Source organism: Drosophila erecta, unplaced genomic scaffold, assembly GCF_003286155.1.
Source record: "Drosophila erecta strain 14021-0224.00,06,07 unplaced genomic scaffold, DereRS2 tig00000219-arrow-pilon, whole genome shotgun sequence".
NCBI classification, from domain to species: Eukaryota; Metazoa; Arthropoda; class Insecta; order Diptera; family Drosophilidae; genus Drosophila; species Drosophila erecta.
Genome location: NW_020825213.1, coordinates 3063822 through 3089461, shown reverse-complemented (window position 1 = coordinate 3089461; position 25640 = coordinate 3063822). Strand labels below are relative to the sequence as shown.

General features: G+C 37.7%; 1 protein-coding gene and 1 long non-coding RNA gene across 2 annotated transcripts; one reads left to right on the top strand and one right to left on the bottom strand.

Annotated features, from left to right (window-relative positions):
- The first annotated feature begins 5364 nt into the window (after positions 1 to 5364).
- On the top strand, positions 5365 to 6126 carry LOC113564598. The gene is made up of 2 exons (XR_003408114.1): positions 5365 to 5720; positions 5805 to 6126. It is a non-coding gene; the product is annotated as an uncharacterized LOC113564598 (long non-coding RNA).
- An 858-nt stretch (positions 6127 to 6984) lies between these two features.
- LOC26526510 (coiled-coil domain-containing protein 40) lies at positions 6985 to 21590 on the bottom strand. Its single transcript, XM_026982807.1, has 4 exons — positions 21536 to 21590; positions 20983 to 21127; positions 7871 to 8079; positions 6985 to 7818 (listed from the first exon to the last, which is right to left on the bottom strand). Exons 2-4 carry the CDS (start codon positions 21056 to 21058, stop codon positions 7015 to 7017), a joined length of 1089 nt encoding a protein of 362 aa, XP_026838608.1. The 5' UTR covers positions 21059 to 21127; positions 21536 to 21590; the 3' UTR covers positions 6985 to 7014.
- Positions 21591 to 25640: the final 4050 nt, after the last annotated feature.

The window sequence follows — 25640 nt, the reverse complement described above, 5'->3', positions numbered from 1 at the left end:
AGTTCAGGCCGCATTCGCACTTTAATCAAGAACAGAGGCTTAGGGCCGAGTTCGCGGATCAAATTAATGCTGTTAATCAACAATTAAAAAGTTTGCGTGTAGGACCGCCAGAAGTAGAATCTTACCAGAGGGTAGCAGTAAAGCCGGGAGCAACACCATGCGATACACCTTTATACATAGTAAAGTCAATTCCAGATTTCACTGGCATTCAGGATGAAGGCAATCGTGGTATGGAGGCAATCGACCACTGATGCTTTTGAATTGTTCGAAAATTATCCGGGCAGAAGCGGTCATTTCCACGCCGTTACAATTATTAGAAACAAAAAATCTGGTGCCCACCGCGGCTCAGAAAAAAAACCCAAAAAAAAAGCCAAACAAGAATCAAAATACAGGTTCATGGCGCAAACGGGACGACTGGGCCTCTAACCTATCCAAACAAAATCAATCGTCTTCAAAGTTTAAGACATCCTTCGAAGTTCAGGCAGGGAAGTAATAAACATGCCCCTGAAAGACCAAACTCCTCTGAGAGAAATCCTGGCCAAAAGCGCCAGAGGGTTTTCCATGTTGAGCAAGCCGCCAATGCGGAAGAAGATGATGATTACGAAAACGCGGCCGCCGCCGCTCTTAATGCGATTGAGGACGACAGTGACTCATTGGACTCCAACGACCTTATCCATTTTTTAGAGAAAGGTGCCGCTTGCCTTTCATTGAACGAAGGCTGGCGGGGAGAGTTTTAAAAATTCTCGTAGATACTGGAGCGGCAAAAAATTATGTGAAACCCGTAAAGGAGCTGAAAAACATAACTCTTGTCGACTCCCCATTCACTGTGAGTTCCGTTCACGGCTCCAGTAAATTAAAGGAAAGTCCTTAATGCACATATTTGGCCTAACAGCCCCATTTTTTTTACTTGATACTATCAGTACGTTTAAAGCCATAATAGGTTTCGACTTGCTAACGCAGGTCGGAGCGGCATTAGATCTACGCAACAATGCATTTAGGTATGGAAACGTATCAGAACAGCTAAAATACCACGAATGCGATACTGTGAACTTCACAAATATCGATGACGTAGAAGTCCCAAGTTCGGTGAAAGCTGAATTCAAAAAAATGATCCTTAAGAGAAAACAAGTGTTTTCGTACTCTAACGAGGCGCTTCCATTTAACACCTCGATCATTGCCACAATCCGTACGGAGACTAACGAATGGGAGCAGCGAATTTCGTTGACACAGAAATCAAACAGCTGTTCAAGGATGGCATTATCCGGTCTTCTAGGACGCCTTTCACAGCCCGACATGGGTTGTGACAAAAAAGAAACTGATGCCGACGGAAAGGAAAAAAACCACTGGTGATCGATTTCAGGAAACTGAATGAACGAACCATAGCCGATCGGTACCCTATGTTAAGTATTCCTATGATTTTAGAGAACTTAGGAAAGGTAAAAGGTAAAAACCATTCAAGAGTATACCGAACCAAACAATTTGTTCAGTCTCAGGTAATTTCTTGGACTAGCCAGTTATTACAGTAGTTTTGTTAAAGACTTCGCTTTATAGCTAGACCTCTTACCTCAATACTTAAAGGAGAGAATGGCACTGTTAATAAACATATGTCAAAAAAGGTCGCTATTGAATTTGATGAGACCCAACGCAGAGCGGTCGAGTGCCTGCGAGACATTCTATCATCGGAAGATGTAAAACTAACATATCCAGACTTTAAACACCCTTTCGACTTGCCTACCTATGCTTCAGCAAGCGGTATCGGTGCGGTACTGTTCCAAAACGGACGACCAATCACTATGATATCTCGCACATTAAAAGACTTCGAGGTTAATTACGCAACAAACGAAAGGGAGTTATTAGCAATCGTCTGGACTATTGGGCCATTGCAAAATTACCTATACGGCACCAGAGAGATCCGGATTTTTACGGACCATCTGCCTCTCACCTTTGCTGTGTCCGACAGGAATACAAATGCTAAAATAAAACGATGGAAAGAATTCATCGAAGAACACAACGCCAAAGTGTTTTATAAGCCTGGAAAGGAAAATTATATAGCCGACGCTTTGTCCCGACAGAAAATTAATGCTTTGGAAAAGGAACGCCATTCTGACGCAGCCACTGTGCACAGTGAACAGTCGTTGACCTACACGGTCGAAACTACCGATAAACCGTTGAACTGCTACAGGAATCAAATAATCCTGGAAGAAGCAAGCCAGCCCTCACGGCGACGTTTTATAGTTTTCGGTACCAAAAATCGACACATCATCCAATTAATTAATAAAGACTCTCTGTTCGGACTGATTAAAGAAGTTGTAAACATAGATGTTATCACTATTTACTGCAACCTCTTCACACAAGCATGCATCCAGCATGCCTTAGTGACGCAATTCCCAGCAACAAAATTTTGTCATTGCAAAATCTTCGTGAATGACATCACAGATGATAATGAACAGAGAGAAATTATTACGTGCGAGCACAACCGCGCCCACAGGGCTGCCCAGGAAAATGTTAAACATGTCGTCCAGGATTACTATTAATTTTTCCAAATTTTAATAATCCAAATATGTTCAAACTTGCCAACGAAGTAGTTATAAACTGTAAGACATGCACCTAGGCTAAATACAACAGGCACCCCTAGAAGCATGAATTTGGAGTCACACCAATCCCCTCATATGCGGGCGAAATGCTGCATATAGACATCTACTCCACGGATAAGTTCGCCGTGGTATAGCCATTAACTTCTAGGGCCATAGTTGCCGCCTAAACTTGACCGTAGATATTGTAATTTTTTAATATCACTTCGATGACCGTTGTGAAAGATGCGAGAAAATACGATTTGACAACCGAGGCTTCCTAGTTTGAAAAGAAAGATCCGCATTGTTAGTAACTTCAATAGATGTTGAATTGGCAGTGGTTGAAGCCAGCAATTTGCAACTTGCGATGAGCAGCTAATCCTCGAGTCACATCGATGAAAACTGCGGAAAATTAAAACCGATGATCACTCGAGATCTCCGTAAAATCAATTTTTCTAACGATGTCTGCGCCGAATTAAACGCCGAGTTTAGAGAATTGATCCATTCCACTCGCGCCAGTAAGTGAGCTTCATCAAACTGATTAGCCGAATCAGCGTCCAAATTAAATTTCATCGAGTTCATTTGTCGCAATATAGATAGGGCTTTGGCTCTGTAGAAGTCCACACCACTTGGAGATTCATCTTGAGCCCGAACCCAGTTTTCCTTATCGGACATTTTCCATTTTCGAGAAAAAATAAAATCAAATAAAATAAAATGCCCAAATGCGTCAGAGGAACGAGACACCCTTTATTTTTACCGCGAAATTGTAGAGGTAACAAGCGTCGCCGACATGCAACGGAACTGTTAACTTTTCTGTTGTTATTATTGCCGTCAAATTGTCTGCCGAGCAACAGCGAATATAACTGGTAAACGATGGCGGTGGCTATATCTACATACATGTATATGTATAAATTAATAAAGTCGGGGTGCCGCAGGTGAAGGTCCAACGCTGCAGTCACTGTCACAATAGCTGGCTGGCTGATGTGGTCTTCACGAAAGTTGGCTGCATCCAGCCAACTATTCTTCTCTCCAGAATGTCCCTTGCAGCTATCTTCTCACAGTGGCGGGGAAAGTCATCCAATAAATCTAATTATAGGGTTATGAATATTATGATGGCTTCTGGCCTAGGGACTCAGATAGCGGTAATAATAAAAAAACGAAAAATTAAGCGACCGGCTGTGCACTTTCATTTGCGTTTACATGCATTTGCGTTTACATTTAGGTATGTTCGAGTGTTTGTGACCGAATGCCAAACGACAACGAAAAAAAAAACGTTTTTTAAATGAAAAAAAAAAACTAAAAAAAATTTTTTAAAGTGTGGGCGTGAGAGTGCTGTGCGGTTTATGGGCGTTATAATGGGCGTGGCAAAACGTTTTTGGCAAATCAATTGAATTTGGGTCTTTCATACGGTACAACCAGCCAGTGGCTGATGGTCACAAGATATTTCAAAGTGTCTTCAAAGTAGGTAGTGTATAAAAGTCTTTGTCGCCCACACAATTGCTATAGTTCCTTTTCAATTGTGCTGTAGTTCATGTCATGTTCATTAATAGTTCGGCTAATGTAACTAAGAGGGTGGCCCTCTTATGAGAGTACTGCAGCCAAAGCAACGTTAGCGGTTAATGTACATTTCTTTGTAAAGTCCGGTACTTTATGAATTGGGTGCTCTGATATAAAATATTATCTTTTTTGAATATTGTGTCATATTCTGTGTTGGTTGGTCAATTTTCGTATTGCTTTTTAAGAACTTTGTCATGGGCTTGGCGATGTCTACAAAGTTTAGAATGAACTTACGGTAGTATCCTGTCGCTCCATGAAAAGCTTTTATTTTTTTTAGTTTAGTTGGAATTTGATATTTTCGAATAACTTAATTTTATCAGTGTTTGGTTTTATGTATCTTAAATGTGGATTCCGTCTTTAGAAACTCAAACTTGACAAGCTGTAATTTGAGATTGGCTTTTGCCAGTTTTTCAAGAACTAGTCTCAGCGATTGTAGCTGCTCTGCCAGAGATGTCGAGACTACAATTAAGTCGTCCAAGTACACGAGGCAGTATTTATTTAAGCGTGGCAGCAAAATATCATTCATGCATCGTTGAACGGTGGCTGGTGCGTTTTTTAATCCGAATGGCATGCGTAAGTATTCATAATGTAGTTGAATTTGCGTAGTTTTCCTAAGAAAAAAAAAAACATGAACAAAAGTCCATGTTTGGTATTGGGTGTGTTCACACATGAACACGAATATATTTAAAGACTTACAATTTTGGGCTCCGTTCATATCTTATGTAAATGAATCGAGAGCGATAATTTATATTTAGGATTTTGTTATCTAAGGCGACATGGGTGCAGTGCTCAAAAACATGTAACCTAAGTGCACACTACCTGAGTCAGTCACTTGAGATCGTTCCCCGCCTCCTAAAATAGTCCCTTAGTGGGAGACCACAGATAAGGTCCTCGCCGCTCAAGATAGGCAGATGTGCCGGAGCGTGGGACCTCGATAAGGCGGGGACTACCTACTTAGGCCTCTGCGTAGGCCATTTACTCTAAGATGCGATTCTCATGTCACCTATTTAAACCGAAGATATTCCCAAATAAAATCAGTTTCTTACAAAAACTCAACGAGTAAAGTCTTCTCATTTGGGATTTTACAGGGTGCCTGTGTCCCACTGTGATTTCTTTTAATTTTCGGTAGTCTATTACAATTTTGAATATCGGTTTGCCTGTACCTTGTTTCCTTGGGACCACCTAAATGGGACTATTGAAAGGTTCGTTAATGGCCCTGATTTAGAATATCTTCTATTTGGCTTTCGACCTCTTGCTCATAAGCCTTGCTACGAACTGTTTTTGTCCCTTCCTTAAGGCAGGGCCGCAAGCTCAGTGTTTCCCCAGCCACACACAGCTCGCAACATAAATATCGAATTCTATCGACGACTCACACCTACGATCTCTAATAACCAAACGAAGAAAAATAAAGGAAAACAAATGCATTACTTTAATATTATATAAGCGACGAAAAACTTTAAGGTCTGGTAGCCGCAGATGTTGTGACCATGCGCACCCACCCGACCTAGGATGCCTGGAGGATATTACGGACATCACCCAGGCGACTAAGACGGCTCCATCTCCGCTACAGTGAACACTCACTCAATCATCCTGGTAAATACTCTCACTTTAATAAACATCATGTTTAGATTATGGATTAATTTTAACATTAATTATTTTTCCCAATCACTTCATCAGATCACCGTTGATCGTCGGCTGCTTCTGGGAACGGTCTAGGCAAGTCTAGGAAGCCTTCGAGAGCTACAAAACACCGCGGAAACTTGCCCCGCAATTAGCGGTGCTTACAAAGACTGCACTACAACGGATGTATTTACATATGTATAAGGTAACCTGATCCTGAGGAGCTCCAAAGGATTTGACGGGATGTGCGAACCAAACGTGAGTATGCTTCCGACTCTACTAAATTCCTGCGCGACCCAAATTGTACCAAAGTACCAAATTGCACCCAAAAGTACCAAATTGTACTTCGGGTACCAAGTGACCCAAAGTTGAACGGCACGACGACGACAATTTGAACTCGCGATTGAGGTAAATTTAACAAGGTATTAATAATAAAAATATGCCTAATTGAGTTTTAGCGCCAGGTCGAGCGGTAAATGTTGACGGCTGTCGAAAGCAAATGCGGCGGTCGACGCTTTACGGAATTGCCCAAAATTGTACTGGAGTCAAGGGAGGTTGCCCTGTTGTCCCAATCCAACGAACATGGCATTCCTTACAATATTACGGTAGTAAAGTTCGAAGTGTAGATAAGAGGACAACGTTTGCTCGAATGACGAAAGACTTATGGTCTGTTTTAATATTCGACCCTCGAGGCAGTGTTTGACATATTAATGGCGTCATTAGTACAAAGGTAATTTCCGAGTGGAGTTTTTCTCTGTCGCTTAGTTTTTGAAACAAAATTAAGTGCTAGGGAAAGTGGACTTTTCTGTAAGACTTTTTTTTGCATGCATCGTGAAGGATATTCTATCTAGACAACATTGCAGTCCAGATTCTATACCTAACACCAGGTGCCTCTTCGAACGAGGGTACCACAAATAAAAACTACCTGGCACTATCTGCGCTGATTTACTTAATAGCTGTAAGCAAATTTTGAAAATACATTAAGGGTGCTCACTGCATCGGTGCAAAAGAGATAATTTACAACATTTTTGAAGTAAACGCCACATTATTGGGCCATCCAAATTGTTTGAAAGTAGTTGTATTAAACTTTTATGCTACGTTCTGGTATCTTCGATGGATGAAACACAAACTATTTTTAATTTTAAATAAATTACTTTTGGAAAATTAAAAACTTTGACTGAATCTATTTCGACTCAGACCCCGAAGCTGGCAACCATCACAACACTATTTTATCTGTATTGATACATTTAATATTTCAATTATACTTCTAGTCATTAAGAACATGAAGAACTTTAAAAACAAATGATTTCTTATTAGGATAGTCTAGTAAAAGAGCCTTTGCAATTTCTGTAAGATCATAATTTAGCTCGCTTTGCTTTTGAGATAGCTGTTGAACTGTCAACTCAGAACGAAGTATTACTTGCTGTGATTTTAATGTATTAAGCCTTTTATAAGCTTTTGCTCTCATCTGTTTTCGTATTATTTGCTCCAAGTTAGCATGTTTAGCTAATATTCCATCTTCTATTCGATCTTGAATGTGGGCATCCTCCTTAATGATATCGTTAAGATCTGTTTGAATTCTACGGAGCATATAAATCATACGTTCAATTTTATTGATATCATCAATTAATTGTTTTTCCGATAAAAAAGATATTTCATTACTTATCAGCTTAGTCCTATTGTGAACTTCATCAAGCCTAACTTGAATTTGAGAAGCATTTTTTAATTGCTTAAATTTGGCTTGTAAGTGTTCCTTGACTGATGCATTGACAAATATTTGTTCACGATGCATAACGCAATGCTCTAGATCTAAAACAAGACTTTCCTGGGCTCGCTTAAGTTGACTATATCTTATATTCATGCGGTGTATTTCAGTTTTCATCAGACCGATTTCCCCTTTTACAGAGCGCTCTACTTTCGTCCATTTAATAGTTTCTTCAAGCATTTTGTATTTTGTTTCCCATGATAATGCTTCTCTATGGTTATCTATTACAAAATCTTTGTAAAGTTCAATTTCGTTTTGTAGCTCAATAATTTTTCCTTCCAATTTTAGTATTTCAAGTTCTCCAATCTACAAAAAATAATAATATTTACAAAACGAATTAGTAGAGCGTAAAGTATACCTTTAGTTTTTGAGTTTGCTCAGCCTGTTCGTGGTCGAACTCACTCTCCTCTACATCATGGTGAATCCTCTTTTTATATATTTTATCGTTAAGTAGTTCCAATTTCGATGTAAATTTTTTAATAAATATTTGTAATTCCTTTGCTTTTCTATATGATATTTCCAGCTCTTGGTCACTTTTTAATGACTTTTGCCTAATAATGGATAGTTCTAAAAACAAATGAAATTAAATAATTAGTTTTCTGGAATGTCGGTAGAAATTGGGCGAAAACAAGATAGAATGCTATAGTCGAGTTCCCCGACTATCAGATATCCGTTACTCAGTTGGTGGAAGTGAAATTAAGAAATATTCAAAATTTCCTGGCATATTGATAAAAATGGAAAAAAAAATTGAATAAAAAAAATAATAAAATGATTTAAAAGAGTAGGCATGAGTAGGCAGTTTTAAGCGGCTTGTGTGCGTGGCAAGACGTTTTGGGTAAATCGATAGAAATTTACAAACCTAACAAAAAAATGAAAAAATATCAAAACATTTTTCAAAAGTGTGGGTGTGCAAGTTTTTTTCCCCATATTAAGGGAAACCAATGTGGGTGCAGTTCTTGTCCAATGTGACGAGTCTGACCAATAGCACAGCAAAGTCCACTGCGACTAAACAATTACGGAGCCTAAGCGTATAGCGGTAGTTTTGGCAATATAAAAGTTTAGGTTATAGTTACATTATTATTTACTTTTGAGTCTATTAAATGGACCGTTGTAGTAACTAAGACCAACGCTGAAACCGAAGTTTTGTTAAATAAAAGAAAGTGCAAATCGAGTTGAATTATGATCTTTATTCTTCAGTGTTCAACTTCAGACTGAAAATTAAATGTTATGGTAATGGAGCTTCTTCAATTTCTATTTGTTGTGGTGTGTTTTGATTTTTTCTTAATTCTAATTTTGCGTACAACATCATGAATAGGTGAAACGATACGTATTTTAAATATAAGTACAATAAAATAAGTGTAATGATGATAATAGTCAATAATATGTAAAGTGTAACATTGTTTTGAGAAATCATTTCATCAATGTCGTTCTGTTTTACAGTTTTTATTTTTGTTATGGTAAGTGGTGTGTATAATGGGGTCAAATCTATTTCTGGTTTTAAGAGATTTTCACTTAAAATTATACTATTGATTTCTATTTTACATTGAGTCACTCTTATCATTTTGTTTCCTTCTATTTTTATATTATTAATTGGATTTTGGCAATTTTGTCTGAGACTTGTTTGGGTTAAATTCCAGGTTATAATTGTGTTTGGTTCTATGTATTTTATTATTTCATTTGTATGAACTGACTCAAAATTACAAATTGGTTTTAAATGTTTAATAATATTGGTGACACATTCATTGTTTATTTCTTTATTTTCGTTATTGTAAACTTTATTTTCTTTTTCAAAAAAATTTGGCTTTTTACATTCTCAAAAATGTTATCAAGTTCCAGGCACCCTGTGGAATTGAAATTTGATCATTTTTCTTTCGTTTTTTTAATTGTGTTTTGTAGTAGTGAGTAACTCTATTTCTGTTAGAGATTTTGTAATGGTCGGGTGCGTTTGTTCCACATTTTTAGTTGGCTTAAATGGATTTTCTAATTTGCCTTTCTGTAGTGGGCCTTTTCTGTATCACGTGTCGACTTCGAATACCATTCTGTCACTGTTTATTTTGTTTTCTTTGTTTTGTTGTGTGTCTAATATTGGTTGTCCGGCGTAGAGAAATATGTGTGCAGGGGTCTGTCCAGTGGTATCGTGTTTGGTCTTGTGATTGTATATGTTAAGTATTGTTTCTATTTTGCTTAATTTGATTTCGTCGTCGTCGGATGTTTTGATTATGCGAATTTTTTCATTAATTGTTTTATGTAGTCTTTCTATGTCCGCCACACCGGTCTTTGTCGTGTTAAGCTGCAATTCAATTTCCTCACTTTCTAGCCATCGTTTAAGGGCCAAACTGGAAAACGCGCCATATCTGTCTGCTATAAGTATTTTTGACTTGCACAGCTGGTTGAATATACGCATAAGTGCATTTTTGCATTCCAACCAGTCCTTTGTTTTTATTTCTACTAATGTGGCAAATTTCACATAAATGTCCATGCAACTAACGTAATGTTTGCCTTCAGATGAGTAAATGTCTATCATGAATTTGTCGCGGCAATGATGTGGTCTGGGTGTGGTTTTCATTGGCATATCTGTGTTACGGTGCTCTGTCTTTGCTAAATTACAGATATTGCATTCATTTATTATGTTTTGGATAAGTTGTTGACTATTGGGGAAATAGTATGTTTCACTGAAAAGCTTTGTAGTTTTCTATATTCCAGGGTGTAGAAGTTTTTCGTGAGTGCTTAAGATCAATTACTTAAATTCTGCATAAGTGGTTATGTTTTTTAGTAAAATTTGCTACGCAAGATTCTGGTATATTTAGTGTTTGTAGTCTGTTTATGTGCGGCTTGAATGATCCCGAAATCTGCGTCACTGTCAATATACAACGCACTCTTTTTACCGCAAAAATGGTTAACCAAATATTGTTCGGCTTTTTCCCTAGTCATATGTGTTGTGTTTTTTGAAATACTTGGTTAGTTTAATGTTTGGTGGTCCCATCAAAAATATCACCTGTCTGTTGAATGTGTTTGAAGGTCTTTCTGTAATAAAGATAAAGTCACTATTATCTTCTTCTGCGCTATGTTGGGTCTGTTCGCTCAGGTATGTCTCCTCGAGTTTTATTCTGGATAGTGCGTCCGCCACGCAATTTTCTTTTCCCTTAATGTACTTTATGTCAAAATCAAATTCGGATAATTATACTCTCCATCGGATTAGTTTTGAATTCGGATCTTTCATACGGTACAATCAGCTTAGTGGTTGATGATCACTGGATATTTCAAAGTGTCGTCCAAGTAGGTAGTGTCGGAAAGTCTTTGTGTCCCTCTTGTGAGAGTACCGCTCCCAAAGCGACATCACTTGCGTCTGTGGTTAAAATATATTTATTTGTAAAGTCGGGTACTTTAAGAATTGGGTCTTCTGATTTTAGATATTTTAATTTTTTAAATGCTGAGTCATATTCTGGGTTGGTAATATAAATTTTCATGTTTTTTTTTTAAACATTTAGTCATGGGTTTGGCTATGTCTGCAAAGTTTGGAATGAATTTACGGTAGTATCCTGTCAGTCCAAGAAAAGCTTTTATTTATTTTGGTTTAATGGGAATTTGATATTTCTGAATGGCTTTTAGGGTTTGGTTTTATTCCGCCTGCTGTTAGAATATGTCCTAAAAATGTGGTTTCATGCTTGAGAAACTCACACTTGTCAAGCTGTAATTTAAGGTTGGCCTTTGCTAGTTTTTCGAAAACTAGTCTGAGCGATTGTAGGTGCTCATCAAGGGATGTCGAGAATACAATTATGTCATCTCGATCTGGTGAAAACCTTTTGCCAGGTCTATAGTTGTGAAAAAATTACATCTGCATCTTGTTTTTTTGGAACCATCCAGATGGGACTATTGTAAGGTGAGTTACTGGTACGTATAATACCCTGATTTAGCATATCTTGTATTTGGCTTTCGACCTCTTGTTCATAAGCCTGTGGGTAACTGTATAATAGAACAAATGGGTAGATTATGCTTTGTATTGATGGTATGTTTGGTTTGATTAGTAGATGTCAACTTGTCACCTTCATGGTACTGTATGTCATAGTATTGTTGCAGGAGTGCACACAATCTTTGTTTTTCTTCTAAATGTTCCAATCTGTATAGGTCTGATTCTAATATGGGTGAAATTTTTTCTGGTTGTCTGAGCATGGTGTCAGGTATCATATTTACATTTTGAAAATAACTCTGTTCTTGTGCTACTATTCCTTCTACTAATTTGTATTTGGTGTTGTAAAGAGTTACCTCTTGATCGCGGTAACTTATTATTGCCTTTGCTTCTGCTAAAAGTTTTCTTCCTAATAAGAGATCGTAATTCTCGGAAAAAGGGTGCAGTAAAAATTCGTTTGTTGTTGGGAACAAAATCTTTGAAGGTATAGTTATACTTTTGCTGATAATGAGCGGTCGATTGCTGGTATGAATAAGAATATTAGTATTCTGGATTGGTAGTTCAAATATTTTTTTGGATATCATGTTCATCATCCGGTATTATAAGACATTTCAAATTATTTTCTATTTTATTTAATTGCCTGTTCAACATTGGGTTCTTGGTTGTCATTGCTTGTCTCGTCTGAATTAATCTGCTGTGGCTGTTGTGTTGTTTCTGAATTTTGATTGTTTTCAGTTTGATGCTGATATTCTGGATAATATTCCAAATCGTAAGTTGGATAGTAAAAATAGTCATATGGGACACACTGCTGATAGAAAGCGTCCTCTTGGTACAATGATTCGTCAATACTCATCCCAGTCTGTCCACTATCAGCTGGTCTTAATCGCTTTATTGGTTGATTGGGTACATAGGAACTTGAGAACTTGAGTTTTGTGTTGATTGGTTTTCACGTTGGTTTGGTTGTAAAGCCTTGTATTCATGTTGGCTTGGTTGAAATACATTGGTGGATTATGAGTTGGTTGTGTTTGATGACTTTGTGGAGCTTGATATGGCACTGGTGAATTATAATGTAGGAAAGGTGTAGGATATTTTCTGGTATTATTGTTAGTCTGATTAATATTGTGATTATAGAATTTTTGTGGATTCTTGTAAAATGTTTATGAGTGAACGCAAATTTGGTATATTGTGGTTATTTATTCTTAAATAAATGTGTGTAGGTAATTTTTTAATAAGGGATTCAATACTGGATGCTATTAATCTTAAATATTATATAAAGTTTTTTCTTCAGCATTTTGTTCTAATTCAAGCTTACTGGTAAGTGTTTGTTTGCAGTTTTCCTTTAGAAATGCTTGTACACTGCCTCTGAATGGGGTCCTCCGAAACTCCTCCAAAAGAATGTGGTTAGGGGTCTGGGGTTTATAGTTGAGTACCAGTTGTCGTCTTAGCTGGTGTTGTTGTCGTTGGCTCCAATGCTGCGCATGACGTCCCCGCTGATGCTGCGCTCGACATGCCCAAATAGGATCTGCTGTTGGCGTTCGTCTCCGGTAAAATAAAGGGCCAGTATGTAGTCAATTCGGCTTACAAAGGTGTATAGGGTGCCCGGGATCACCGTTGAACCTCTCCACATTGCCAATCTGGTAGGCAACCTGGGTCATGTTGCTGTCTGATAGGGGTGCCACGACTCTGTCATTAAGTTGTTCTCAAGTTGATTTAATATTGTTATTTTTTTGTTTTACTTTATATTATTTATTTAATTTATTAATTTATTAATTTATTAATTAATTATTTAATTAATTTATTTATTTATTATTAATTTCACTGTTTTGAAATAGAAAAGAAATTGAAACGTTGTTTTGGAGGCTTTTTCAAAATTCAATCAGAATAATATTCTGCACTCCGCAATAAATATACGTTGGATCACGTTTCTTTTTGTACTCGCTTCGATGCGCCAGATACAGTAGGGAGTGACAACAACACTCATTTTAAAAGCCCAACGGCGGTCTCCACTTTTCTGTTGAAATATATCTTTAAGACCTTACTTGAATGTTTTCCTGAGCAGTATCAACTGTTCCTTTCGTTTTTCTATTCAATTGTGAGAAATAGTTTGAACATCCACAAAACCTGTGTAAAGCGCATTAGTCGAGCCACAGGACCCTGATGTTTTGAGTTAAGTAGCAAGATGTTGCTAGAAGACACTTTGCCTCCAACTATTTAAGCGAACAACTTCCACTCGTTGGATCGAAAACACGAATTAGTGGGAAACATGACCATTCCATATATGTCATGGAAGACATGAACGGCAAAAAGTTTTGAAGGTTCCTAGCAATTTTATCGTTTCTTACCTACGTAGAAGCTGCGGGAGCATCTAAGCACTCAACTCTCGCTCTATCATTATCTCTACCTCTCTCTCGTATACTCTCTCGCTTGCACTTTTTGCTTAGCTTTCTGCCGTTCGCTTCAAAATTAAGTCTCGCTTTGCGCATCGATGCTCAATAACATTCATTGTAAAATCGCTCCTTTTAAATGGGCCTCTTATTTTAAAAAATGTCTTATAAAATACCTTATAAGCTCAACTGTCAAAATGACTTAAAATCAAAACTGTGCATAGTGATGACCGAGCCATAAACACCACAGATATACATATAAATCTGTGAAATCTGAAATTCAAGCCAATCATTATATTCGCCATGTGAATTTTAAAAAAGTTACAGATAATTTATACCCAAGTTGGTGCGTTTTAACTTGGTGTGGTGGTAAGATTAGCACGGGCCAGTGGCGGCTTCGATCGGTTATTTTACCCGTTACTAGTACAGTAAATACTATAATCGTAGAGGAAAGCATTTCCAACCATATAAAGTATATGTTCTTGATCAGGATCAATAGCAGAGTTGAACTGGTCATGTCAGTCTGTCCGTCCGTATGAACGTCAAGATTGAGATTAGGCATGCAGATTCCAGAGACATAGACGCAGTGCAAAGTATACCAAAAACATGTTGGCCACGACCATAAACCAACCAAAACTGACACGCCCACTCTTTTTTCTCACAATTCCTACCGATATTTCAGAAAATGTTGAAATTTCTCGTTCGCACTCCCTCTAACGGAGTGGCAGGCATCTGATAGTCGAGGAACTCAACTATAGCGTTCTTTTTTTTGGGATTTCGATTCGTATCTGGACATCCTTGCGCAGCTGATCTCTGCATTTTATCGCAGTTATTTAACACCCACAATACTTATATCACGCGATTTGCTTTTACGGGGCTTTACCCGTTACTCGTGGAGTATAAGGGTATTGTTGAGCTAATAAGCATTTTTAAAAACTATTTTTTATGAAATGAAAGAACGGCTTATGCGTGAAGAGATTTCAACTGAGTGTGCATGAGTTACGAAATCGAGTTTTATATACGACCTAACTGCAGAATGCTAAGCCAAAAGTGCAAGCGCTTGAGTACAAGAGAGAGTCAAATAGTACGATAGTAGTACTAATTTTTTATTATTATTATAATTATATTATTATTATTATTATTATTATTATTATTATTATTATTATTATTATTATTATTATTATTATTATTATTATTATTATTATTATTATTATTATTATTATTATTATTATTATTATTATTATTATTATTATTATTATTATTATTATTATTATTATTATTATTATTATTATTATTCTTATTATTATTATTATTCTTATTATTATTATTCTTATTATTCTTATTCTTCTTATTATTATTCTTCTTATTCTTATTATTCTTATTATTCTTCTTATTCTTCTTCTTCTTCTTATTCTTCTTATTCTTATTCTTCTTATTCTTCTTCTTCTTCTTCTTCTTCTTCTTCTTATTCTTCTTATTCTTATTCTTATTCTTCTTCTTCTTCTTCTTATTCTTATTCTTATTATTCTTCTTATTCTTATTATTATTATTATTATTATTATTATTATTATTATATTATAGTCAGAATATAGACCCGTCTTAGGGTTAAGTTTTTTTTAGTGAATCTGTTTGGAGCAGAGACGTAATAGCCTAACCAAGTCGGGAATGTCAACTTCACCACAAATCGGATTAAACATAAAGACTGTTCTAAGCATCGTTCTACGGTTAACGAGAGAAGGTAAATTAATTAACATTAGTCTACTGGAATAAAGTGGTAATATAAGGTTCGCGTCCCAGCTTAGAAATGTAAGGCAAACAGTAAGAAGTTCTTTGAACCGTTTCAATGCGGTCCGAGTGAACCCTGTTCTCCGTAGCGAGATAATAAGGTGTTGGTCATGTAAGGATCATTAATATCCTTTGACCACCTTTTTATAAAACCAAGAACACCACGGCAAGCTATCTAGATCGGATTGACAAGAAAAGTTCTTAAACTGCAGGCATAATTTTACTTAGTCAGCGTACATAAGTCGACGGTAGATCAGGCAGTGAGTGTCAGGTGTGTCAAACATACAAGAACATTCATTGTAAATGACTCTGCTGCGGAACACGGTAAGGACATTGCTTCTTACCAGTTCGTGCATAGTTTTACATCGCCTGCATTACTAACATTAAAAAATAATAATAAAAAAGGTAAAAATGAGGTGAAGCTCTGTACTACGAAGGAAGTTAGCTCCAAAAGGTTAGTGGTTGGTTGACAACGTTTCATTAAGCCGTGGTGACAAGGTGATATATTTGACCTATAAAGGTGCTGCAAATAAAGAGTAATAACATTTTCAAAAAGCTTAGGGATAGCCGACAATTTAGAGATATCTCTGAAATGGCTTGCATCCAAATAGTTACTTTTATTATGGAGATGTACATATGGGGTAACTGCGGTTTCTAGAGATAAGGTAAACAGTTGTACAGTACAGTAGTTGTACAGTAGTTTAGAATATCCATAACTAAGTCTCTGTAAACACAATGACACGAGATGCAAAGAAAAGGCTATAAAGGCCTCTTGCATTTTAATAAGTGAAGCCAGATGTTAATTTTTTAAAAAATTAGTAGAAGACGAGGATGCAGCAGTGGTGTGGCGATGTGAGGAAAGTTTGATTGCCAAATCCTGAAACTGGAAATGTCCCTAGCGTAAGAATTTTTTCCACTTTTAAGCTTTTGTTTTTTCTTGTATATAATATTGTCATATATCAGATGATGTTTTATCAGGGAAAGCTGGGAAACGAAAATTTTATTCCTTAGTGGAACTACCGAGAGGGGTTTTGCACCGCAGATTGTGTTTCTAATTTTATGTTCAGATGATGTTTGATCAGGGGAACCACCATGAGGACTTTTGGCACTGCAGATTGTGTTTCTGAAGAGCCAACTTGTGCCGCTGACCGGACTCAATATTCTCTTGTGGTGGTAAACTAATCGGGACAAGTGGATTCACTGGTTTTTAAACCAGTGTAGACAAATCGGTATCTCTAGCAATCCCAAGCTATACACCCTCCACAACGGATTGATCAGATTGCTCCGAATCCTTTTTAGCTGTTGATCTAGAAATATTGAGGGTTTGCTGCGATCGACAACTTATTAGCTGTGGAGTCCTGTTGATCACTTGTCCTGTTCCTACCACCAGCGGTTTTTTTTTCGCTCTTGGGAGTCCTCTTATATCTTACGACAGATCAGTCGCTACAAGAAAACTTGTTTCACAGACAACAAATGATTTTTAGTTGCTCAAACTGACGGCATTTGTTTGGGAAGCATACAATATTTTTGTCCAGTTCGGGCCACTGTACAAAGAAAACCAAACAGAAACTGAATGAAAATTCCAATAATTCTATTTCCTAGTACTGGAAAACATATTCGCGTGATAGTCTACATAAATATATTCGTTGATGTAAAATCAAAAAATGTATCATATACTTTAATCTTATTTGTAAAGGAGTTAAAGTGAGCTGAAAAAATGACATATATAAACAAATAATATGGTATATATATGGTTTGAAAATCGTGTGGGAGAGAAATGAATAACTCCTGTTACCCGTTCGTGTCCAGAGCCCGGAGGTATGCTCACTCTGGATATGCGATCCATCGCAAAATATATGCAACTGGAGAGACACATTTTTGAATAAGTCAAATCTTAGCCAGCGTAGGACATGGATTTGTTGGCCTTTGGGAACTGATTGATGTATTGCTGCCACATTACAATAATCATTCTGTAAAGCTGGGCCATTGTTGTTGTATAGGCTTTCCTTATGCAGGAGGCACCGAAAACTACACGTAGCTTAGTGGTGAGACTATCCCCCTTTATGGCTGCATGGTGCGGAATTGTGGATACAGGAAAGGTTTGATGGTGAAGTATTCGTTTCTATGCGTGGAAACGATTTAAGTCGATTTGTCTGAATCGTCTGAGAACTTAAGAAGGATTATTTAAAGTGTGGAACGGCAAGCGGACGATGAATTTTACCTTTGGTTGACGAACAGTTAAGTTGGAGTTAGTTGTCGCTTAGTGGGAGCGATACGTCCACATAGAGTAAAGTTGGGATCAGGTGTTTGCAATCCTTGAAGGTGTTGATATGTGGGAAATTCAATGTCTCTTCTGGTAATATGACCGGTAAGTGTACTTAAAATGAATGCCATGGCTCCAAGGATGTATAGTTGGATCTGGAGCAGGAACATAATATTATAATTATAATATATAATAAGCTCCGTGCTGTGTCGACACTTGTTTTGAGAGGATCGGCCGATACCTGTTATGTCTGCTAATATAGGCCGTCGTGGAAGACCTAGATTTTATACAAGCCTTTCAGTGACGAGCATACCTTTGGAACTATGGTTAATAAGTGCCCTCGCAAAACTTGATTGAGCGATGTTATGGCAATGGTAATCTGTACTGCAGCTGTAGCCAACAACGCCATTGTGTTGTGTGGCAACTGCACTGAGAAGTTTCGTCTCAGGAGAAACAAATGAGCTGTAAGCTACCCTGTTGGTCGTCCCGCACGCTACGGACACCGTTAGACATTGGTTGTCACGCAAGGTCAGGGCTTGATCCAGATGAGCTAGATAATGCCGTGCTGAGACCATTCAAACATGCCATGATCCGATCAATGATCGTCTTATGAGCAAAGTAAAATCTGGACATCGACGAAGAATGCTGTTCCTTTGGCAGAGTGTATACCGTGCTGTGTTCGGCGATTAAATGGAAGCTGTATTTTCGGTAAGGAGTGTTATTGCTCGATTTATTGATTGCACTCACCATGGGCGACCGAAAAGTCGTTGGTTGGTTTCGACATTCGATTAAATCGATGCTGACTAGACATTTAAGAAAGAAATTCTCCAACAAGGCAAAGGTAAGAATCTCGACAGAGCTTTTCAAAGAGTGCTTCCAAGCTTGTGTAGTGATACTTGGAAGCTTTGTTAACAGATGGCGCAGGGATCGCAGGAGTCGATGCTTAGTTTTCGCTTAGCTTCGCAAGTTGCTGATGCAGACAAGCTAAGTTGATCACCCCCCTGAGACCTTCATGTAAGCTGGTTCGAGTCAGTAGAGTGCCGTCATAGTTTGCATGAACTGAAGTCGTGAATTGTTGCAGCGTGTGACCACAGGATCCCAGGCAACAGTGTCAACAACGGCAATTTCCGTCAGAACCATGTGACTCAGTAAAATTTCTTAATGTTTTGTGAATAGGCTGCAAGAAGCTGCCGTAGAAAGATAGCCAATCATTGAAACTGCCTGAGAAATGAGGATTTATGGGCTTTGACAATGGAATGTTCGAGCTGGTTGCTGGTGCCGGGTTTGACGGGGGCTAATCTTCCCATAAAATCCAACTGCATTGCATGAAGGCTAGCAAATGCATCGGAACCGGCAGCGTTTGGATTCTGTACCCTTATGTTTTCTTCTTTGCTCATAGTTTGTAGTTTGAAGTCTTACTACGCACGTTAAATACCTACCTTCTTCCAGTCGGTTGCATGAAACTGAGAATAAATATTCGTATCCGTTCTTCGTAGCTCCGCTATGTATAACTCCGTTATGTGGGGGATGCTGACGTCACTGGCACACGTGGTGTCCAGATATGTAGTCAGAATGTTGACAAAATGCCGTTCGGAATGCTGGATTGTGTTTAATAAGTCCGCAGATACCAATTTTTTTTTCAAGTTCACTTCATAAAATAAGCAATTGAGCAGTTCCCCTCATGGGCCAACAAAATTGTAAGTGCGCCGAAATGGTCGGGAGTCAAAGATAAGCTCTGGGGACTGGCTGTGATTTATGGGATGAAAACATAAAAGCGAAAACAATGGAATTCAATTTAGGTAAAGAAACGAAAAAATGTGCGGCAAGTTTAGAGATTTAATCTTCTTCCTCTGTACGAATCGACTGTAAAAGTGAACAATCGCCCGTATAAAAACATTTTTCAAAAGTGTGGGCGTGTCAGTTTTGGGATTTGTGGGCGTTACAAAAAGTTGTTTGAAAAAATCGATATAAAGTTAAAAGACTAATTAATTAACAAATTAGTATCAAAACATTTTTCAAAAGTTTGAGCGTGTCAGCTGTGGCCGGATTTATGGCGGTAGAATGAGCGTGGCAACGTTCTGAAACAAACTTGGGCAGAGTATACGTCTCCAGAGCCTGCACATCAAGTTTTAATTAACTAGCTTTTCTAGTTGCTTAGATCTCGACGTTCATACAGACGGAAATGGCCAGATCGACAAGGGTATAGCTCCTGATCAAGAATATACAGGGTGCGTTATGAAAGTAATGCGCATGGTTTCATTGTCACGTATCTACCTGTCGTAGTACGCTCGGACCTGTCTGAAAATTTGGGGCGGAGTCTCTCCTTTCCAACGCGCTCGGCGAACGTTTTCATCAATTCGTGCTGTTGTTGGACGTCCGGAACGTGGATCGTCGGTGACCTCCTCTCGACCCTCCTTGAAGGCCTTGTGCCACCTTCCACACTGAGATCTCGAAATGCACTCCTCCTTAAAGGCCTCTCGAAGCATTTGATAAGTTGCCGATGCATTTTTGCCAAGTCGCACACAAAACTTTATGGCGTACCGCTGTTCCAGCGAACGCTCCATCGCACCGTGACACAACAGAAAAAATGACTTCGCTCTACGACACGTCCTACCACTTCTATTGCTCGGAGCAAACTGAGACCGAGCGCGTTGGAAAGGAGAGACTCCGCCCCAAATTTTCAGACAGGTCCGAGCGTACTACGACAGGTAGATACGTGACAATGAAACCATGCGCATTACTTTCATAACGCACCCTGTATATAGTTTACGCTTCCTTCTAGCTGTTACATACTTTTTAGGAATCTAGTATAACCTTTTACTCTTCGAAATTAAATTTTACCGATATTTATCAACTCAAAAAGGATTTTTGGCAAATCAATACAAAATTAACAAGACTAATAAAAATGATTTTTTTAAATTTTGGGCGATTTATAGGAGTTTGAGTAAGAGTGGCAACATCTGGAAGGAAATTCAATTTTCATCTTTCATACGGACGGAGGGCCAGATACTTATCTGCGAGTTTAGAATAGCCTATTACTTAGAGAATAAAAACTGCGTTTTACCCAAAACGCAAAGGCGTAAATTTACTGTAAATACTTTCTGAGTCATAAATTTAGTTTATTGACTTACGTTTTCGAGTGACTTGAATTTCATTTAGCTGATCGTTTCTTTTTTGTGACAGATTAACAAAATGATTCTGCAGCATAATCCAAAACTGCTGATGTTCACGGACTTGAAGTTCTCCTATGTGAATGGATTTTTCAATTTGTTTAATCTGAAAATAATGTTTAACAATTAATAACAGTCGATTTTCTTGACATAAAGCAAATTAATAAATAATATTTGTGTGAGTACGGTTAAGAAAAAATAGTACAAATCTGGTACTTGTCAGGTGCCGTAGTTGTGTCAGCAAAATCCAAGTACTATAAATATATGAGTTAAAAAAAGTACTTTTTGCTAAAATATAATAAAGTGTATGACTTGAATAATTTAAGAAAAAAGGATATACTAAATTCGTTGAAAAGTGTGTACATGTGAAAGGAAGAGTTACCGGGTCGAAATGATCAGTTCCATAATCTGTCCATAAAAGTTTATTATTTGTATTTCCAATTTCTATTTATATGGAAAAATTACTTGGCCACCCCCACTTAAGCTATCAAAAAATAAAGATATTAAGACGTACCGTAACCAATGCCGTCAGAGAGTCGTAAGCAATAAGCTTAAGCTAATCTAAGAAAAAGTCGCTTCTCTCCCGGGCGCTGCGTCCGAGATCTCGACGTTCATACAAATGGACAGAGGAAGAAACAGACAACCGAGTCTGTCTGTCAAAAATATATTTAGTGACATATGTATCATTGAAATACTTGTCAACACATACAGACACACATAGGACATACAGTGGTGGAAAAAATAATAGAAACAAGAATCGCTCCTGCATGTAAAACAAAATTACTAATTATGTACGAAGTGTGTGTGGATAAACCTTTAGCATATAAGCCACTCATAAGGGTACTTTATTGTGCACTTCTTTTTGAGTTGATTTCGATCTTGTTATTTGCGATACATTGCGATATTTGAAGTGGTCACGTGTTTGAGCTGGAAAAAATAATAGAAACAAGCTACGTTTCTGCGATTTGTTTTTTTTTTTCCTTTTAATTTTGTAAGTAAATCAATATATTAAATACTTTCAGGTATGTTTAGCTCATAATAAGTGATTTTGAAAAAAAAAAGTGGTTAATTCTGAATGCATTCGGCTTTTATATTCAGAATGGGGCTCGGAGTGCACTGTTCACCTGTAGAACGAGATATTATAAAAAAAACTAAAAAACTAAGGAAAAACAATAAGGGAAATTGCTGAACTAATGCACTGCTCTGCAAAAAAAGTGTTTTCCGCGATTCATTATAAAGATACGAAGGAGAAACGGGGCAGGTAGAGAGCCACATCCCAAAAGTTCGAAGACCTTTTGATTCGAACATCCAAAAAAAATCCTTTTATGTCGTCGACGGTACTAAAAAATACTTTCCAGACATCAGTGTCAAGTCGAACAATAAGAAATAGACTAATTGGAAAGAATTTGAAGGCACACTCGGCTAGGAAAGTTGCACTGCTTAGTAAAAAAATATCACTAAAAGACTGTCTTTTGCAAAGCGACACCTAGACCGTAAAAACTGGAATAATATTCTATGGTCTGATGAAACTAAAATTAATTTGTTCGGATCTGATGGTAAAAATTATGTAAGACGTCCAAATAATACCGCATTTGATCCAAAGCACACAAAAAAAAAACAGTAAAACCTGGTGGAGGTAACATCATGATATGGGGATGCTTTTCCGCGTCTGGAGTTGGTCCGATATTCCGGATAAAAGATAGGATGTGTGCTCCCGACTACTTTAACATATTGGAGAATGTTATGAAACCATATGCTGAGGAGGAAATGCCCTTAAAATGGGAGTTCATGCAGGATAATGATCCAAAACATTCGTCAACACTTGCTAAGAAATGGTTTCAGGACCAAAAAATTAATGTTATGGAGTGGCCGGCCTAATCCCCGGACTTAAACCCCATAGAACATTTATGGGGAATATTAAAAAGAGGAATTGGAGGTTTTAAATCAAAAAATAAGGAAGAGCTGTGGGAAAAAGTTAAGTCACAGTGGTATGCCATTAACCCCGAAATTTGCGCCAATTTAAAGTATTCAATGCCCCGTCGATGCTCAGCAGTTATAAAAAATAAAGGAAATACCTTTAAATATTAAAATTACAAAATGACGTATTTCTTAGTTTTAAGAGTTTTGTCTCTATTATTTTTTCCAAGAGCCAAAAATTAAGTTAATTATTTTTAGTTAATATAAAGATGAAAAAAATATTTTTGTTCCTTAATGTGAAATATACTTATATATGAATTTAAAAAAATAAAGATTAAAAAATATTACTTTCGTTCAACCAACGTGTTTCTATTATTTTTTCCACCACTGTATGTACCGCAGCATCATTATGGGGAATTTGACCTGTTTTGTTGCATAAATTAATATCTCGTAAACTATTTAAGATACGACGATAATTTTTTTTCTAGTCTGATATACACCTTAAAAATTATTTTGGCAATATTGGTGTGTGACCACCACCGACCAAGCTCCCACCCCCAATATATTTATTTATCTAATGTGTCTATTTTAACGTTAAAAATAAGTCATTTTCATATATGAGGATCATTTAAACATTCGTTTGCATGTTCAAATTCGCACGAAAACAATTCAGTGAATTCCCGCAGAAGGGGAGATGCCTAAATTTAGAGCTGATATTATATGGAGTCCGAATTTTTCAATCCTCTGTGAAACACATCAGTAAGGTGAAATTCAAGCGAAGTTGAGCCAAGTAAGTTCAAGCTTAGATTGCCTTCCGTCCATACCGGTTATTTCGCTGCAACCTTATCCAGCTTTCTGTTGCATATTTTCCATTTATGCAATAAATTCACATAAAATATGCGCTCTTTCTTCCATAAGTGTTTTTAATGAATTTTAAAAATGAGGTCATCGATATGCCCAAAAAAATATTTGAATATGGCATTCAGTTTTTCACGAGCTAGCGTGCGCCACACGCTACCTAAAAATTTAATTTTCGCGAAAAGGCGCAAAAAGTTGCAAATAGGGAATTAACATGGACTAACACACTTACTCAACAAATTTCAACAATTTTTTAAAACTCTTATCAAAGTTGAAATTTTATTTTGAAAGTTGGCCGACGACACTTCTTGCTAAATACACAAATTCTTAAGTTACACGCACCAAATAAGCAACATATTAGTAAAAACACATAGTAGACATCTGAAGAATGAGTATTCATTTCAAATTTGATGGGTTAGGCCTTGTGGTTGAAAGGATATAAATTCTAGTTGGCACAGACGCACAGACTGTGTGCCCTGAGAGCGTGCTCCGGTTTTCGGACAATATCGGACGACGCAGCACAGGTTATAGCTGGAACCATCACAATAGACTTGTTGGCGGTAGAGGCGAAAGAGATTTACGACGAGTAAAACAGATCGGGGGAGAGTGCAGCACTGCTCAGAGGCGAGCCATAAAAGCCAGCGCAGAGACGGTGGCAGCAGTCGACGAAGGGGCGATGGACCTATAGGATAATACCGGATGTGACCAAATGAATCCTAAGACGCCATGGCGAAATAAATTTCTGGCTGAACCAGATCCTAAGCGGTCATGGGTGCTTTAGGAGTTACCTAGCCAGGTTTGGCCACGATGATGACCGCAACTGCCCAGAATGCGGCGTCGGGGAAACCGCCGAGCACATTATTTTGCGAGCGAAGGCTTCATGGAGAGTATAGTGAACCCGTCGATCCTTGGAGAGCGCATGATCTCGGACCAGTCTTTCTGGGGCCAGTTAAGCAATTTCGCTGCGGCGTCGTTGAAGCGGTTGCGTTCAGCTGAAAGGGAGAGAGCCGCAAGGATACGTCCAGCTGAGCGCAGCCTGGCCCTGCGAAGCATAGCCTAGCAGTAGTACTCCAGGAATTTTTTCCCTAACCAAACACACCCCCAACCACCCACAGACACATACCCATGTAAACTTATGTACATATCCATAACCCACCCAAATAAAACCTAATTAAAAAAAAAAACAAATTAAAAAAAAAAAAGAGCGCAGTCCACTTGAACATAGAAGAGACCCACTTGTCTCCGATTTAAAGTTGTATTTTTGCCTTAAAATAAAATTATATTTTTTTTCAAAACTTGCAACCGCGAACTCGTTATTGGCGCAGCCGGTGGTCCTAGTGATAATGACCCGCAAAAGAATCTTCGTGTGTGTTCAACTTCGTAGCAAAAAAGTGCTACGAGAAGTGACTAATCCGCCATACAGCCAGTGCTTAAAAAGTTTTTCAAATCACTTCCAACTCGGTAGCCCACCATATAGTTGTGACCGCTACTAAAAGTTTAATAAATTTTAAATAAGTGCTGCAACCCCAAAACCACTAAAGGGCAACTAAAGCCCCAGGTTTTTTTTTTACCTAACGGAAGACCGCAAATCAAGAAACGTGACCCCTACAAGGAGTGAAAAAACTTTAAAAACAACAACAACGTTTTAATAACAACAACAAGTGCAGTTACTGTCGGAGAATCACCTTAACCAAGCACTCGGTCAAATTGGACAAGTGCCCATATTCACTGGAGTGACACAAGAATTGAGCTCATTCATTTAAAGGATTGAGTTCATATTGCAGCTGTACCCAACGACGGATATCCGCCAGACGCATGTATTCTATAGTGCTATAGAAATGCAG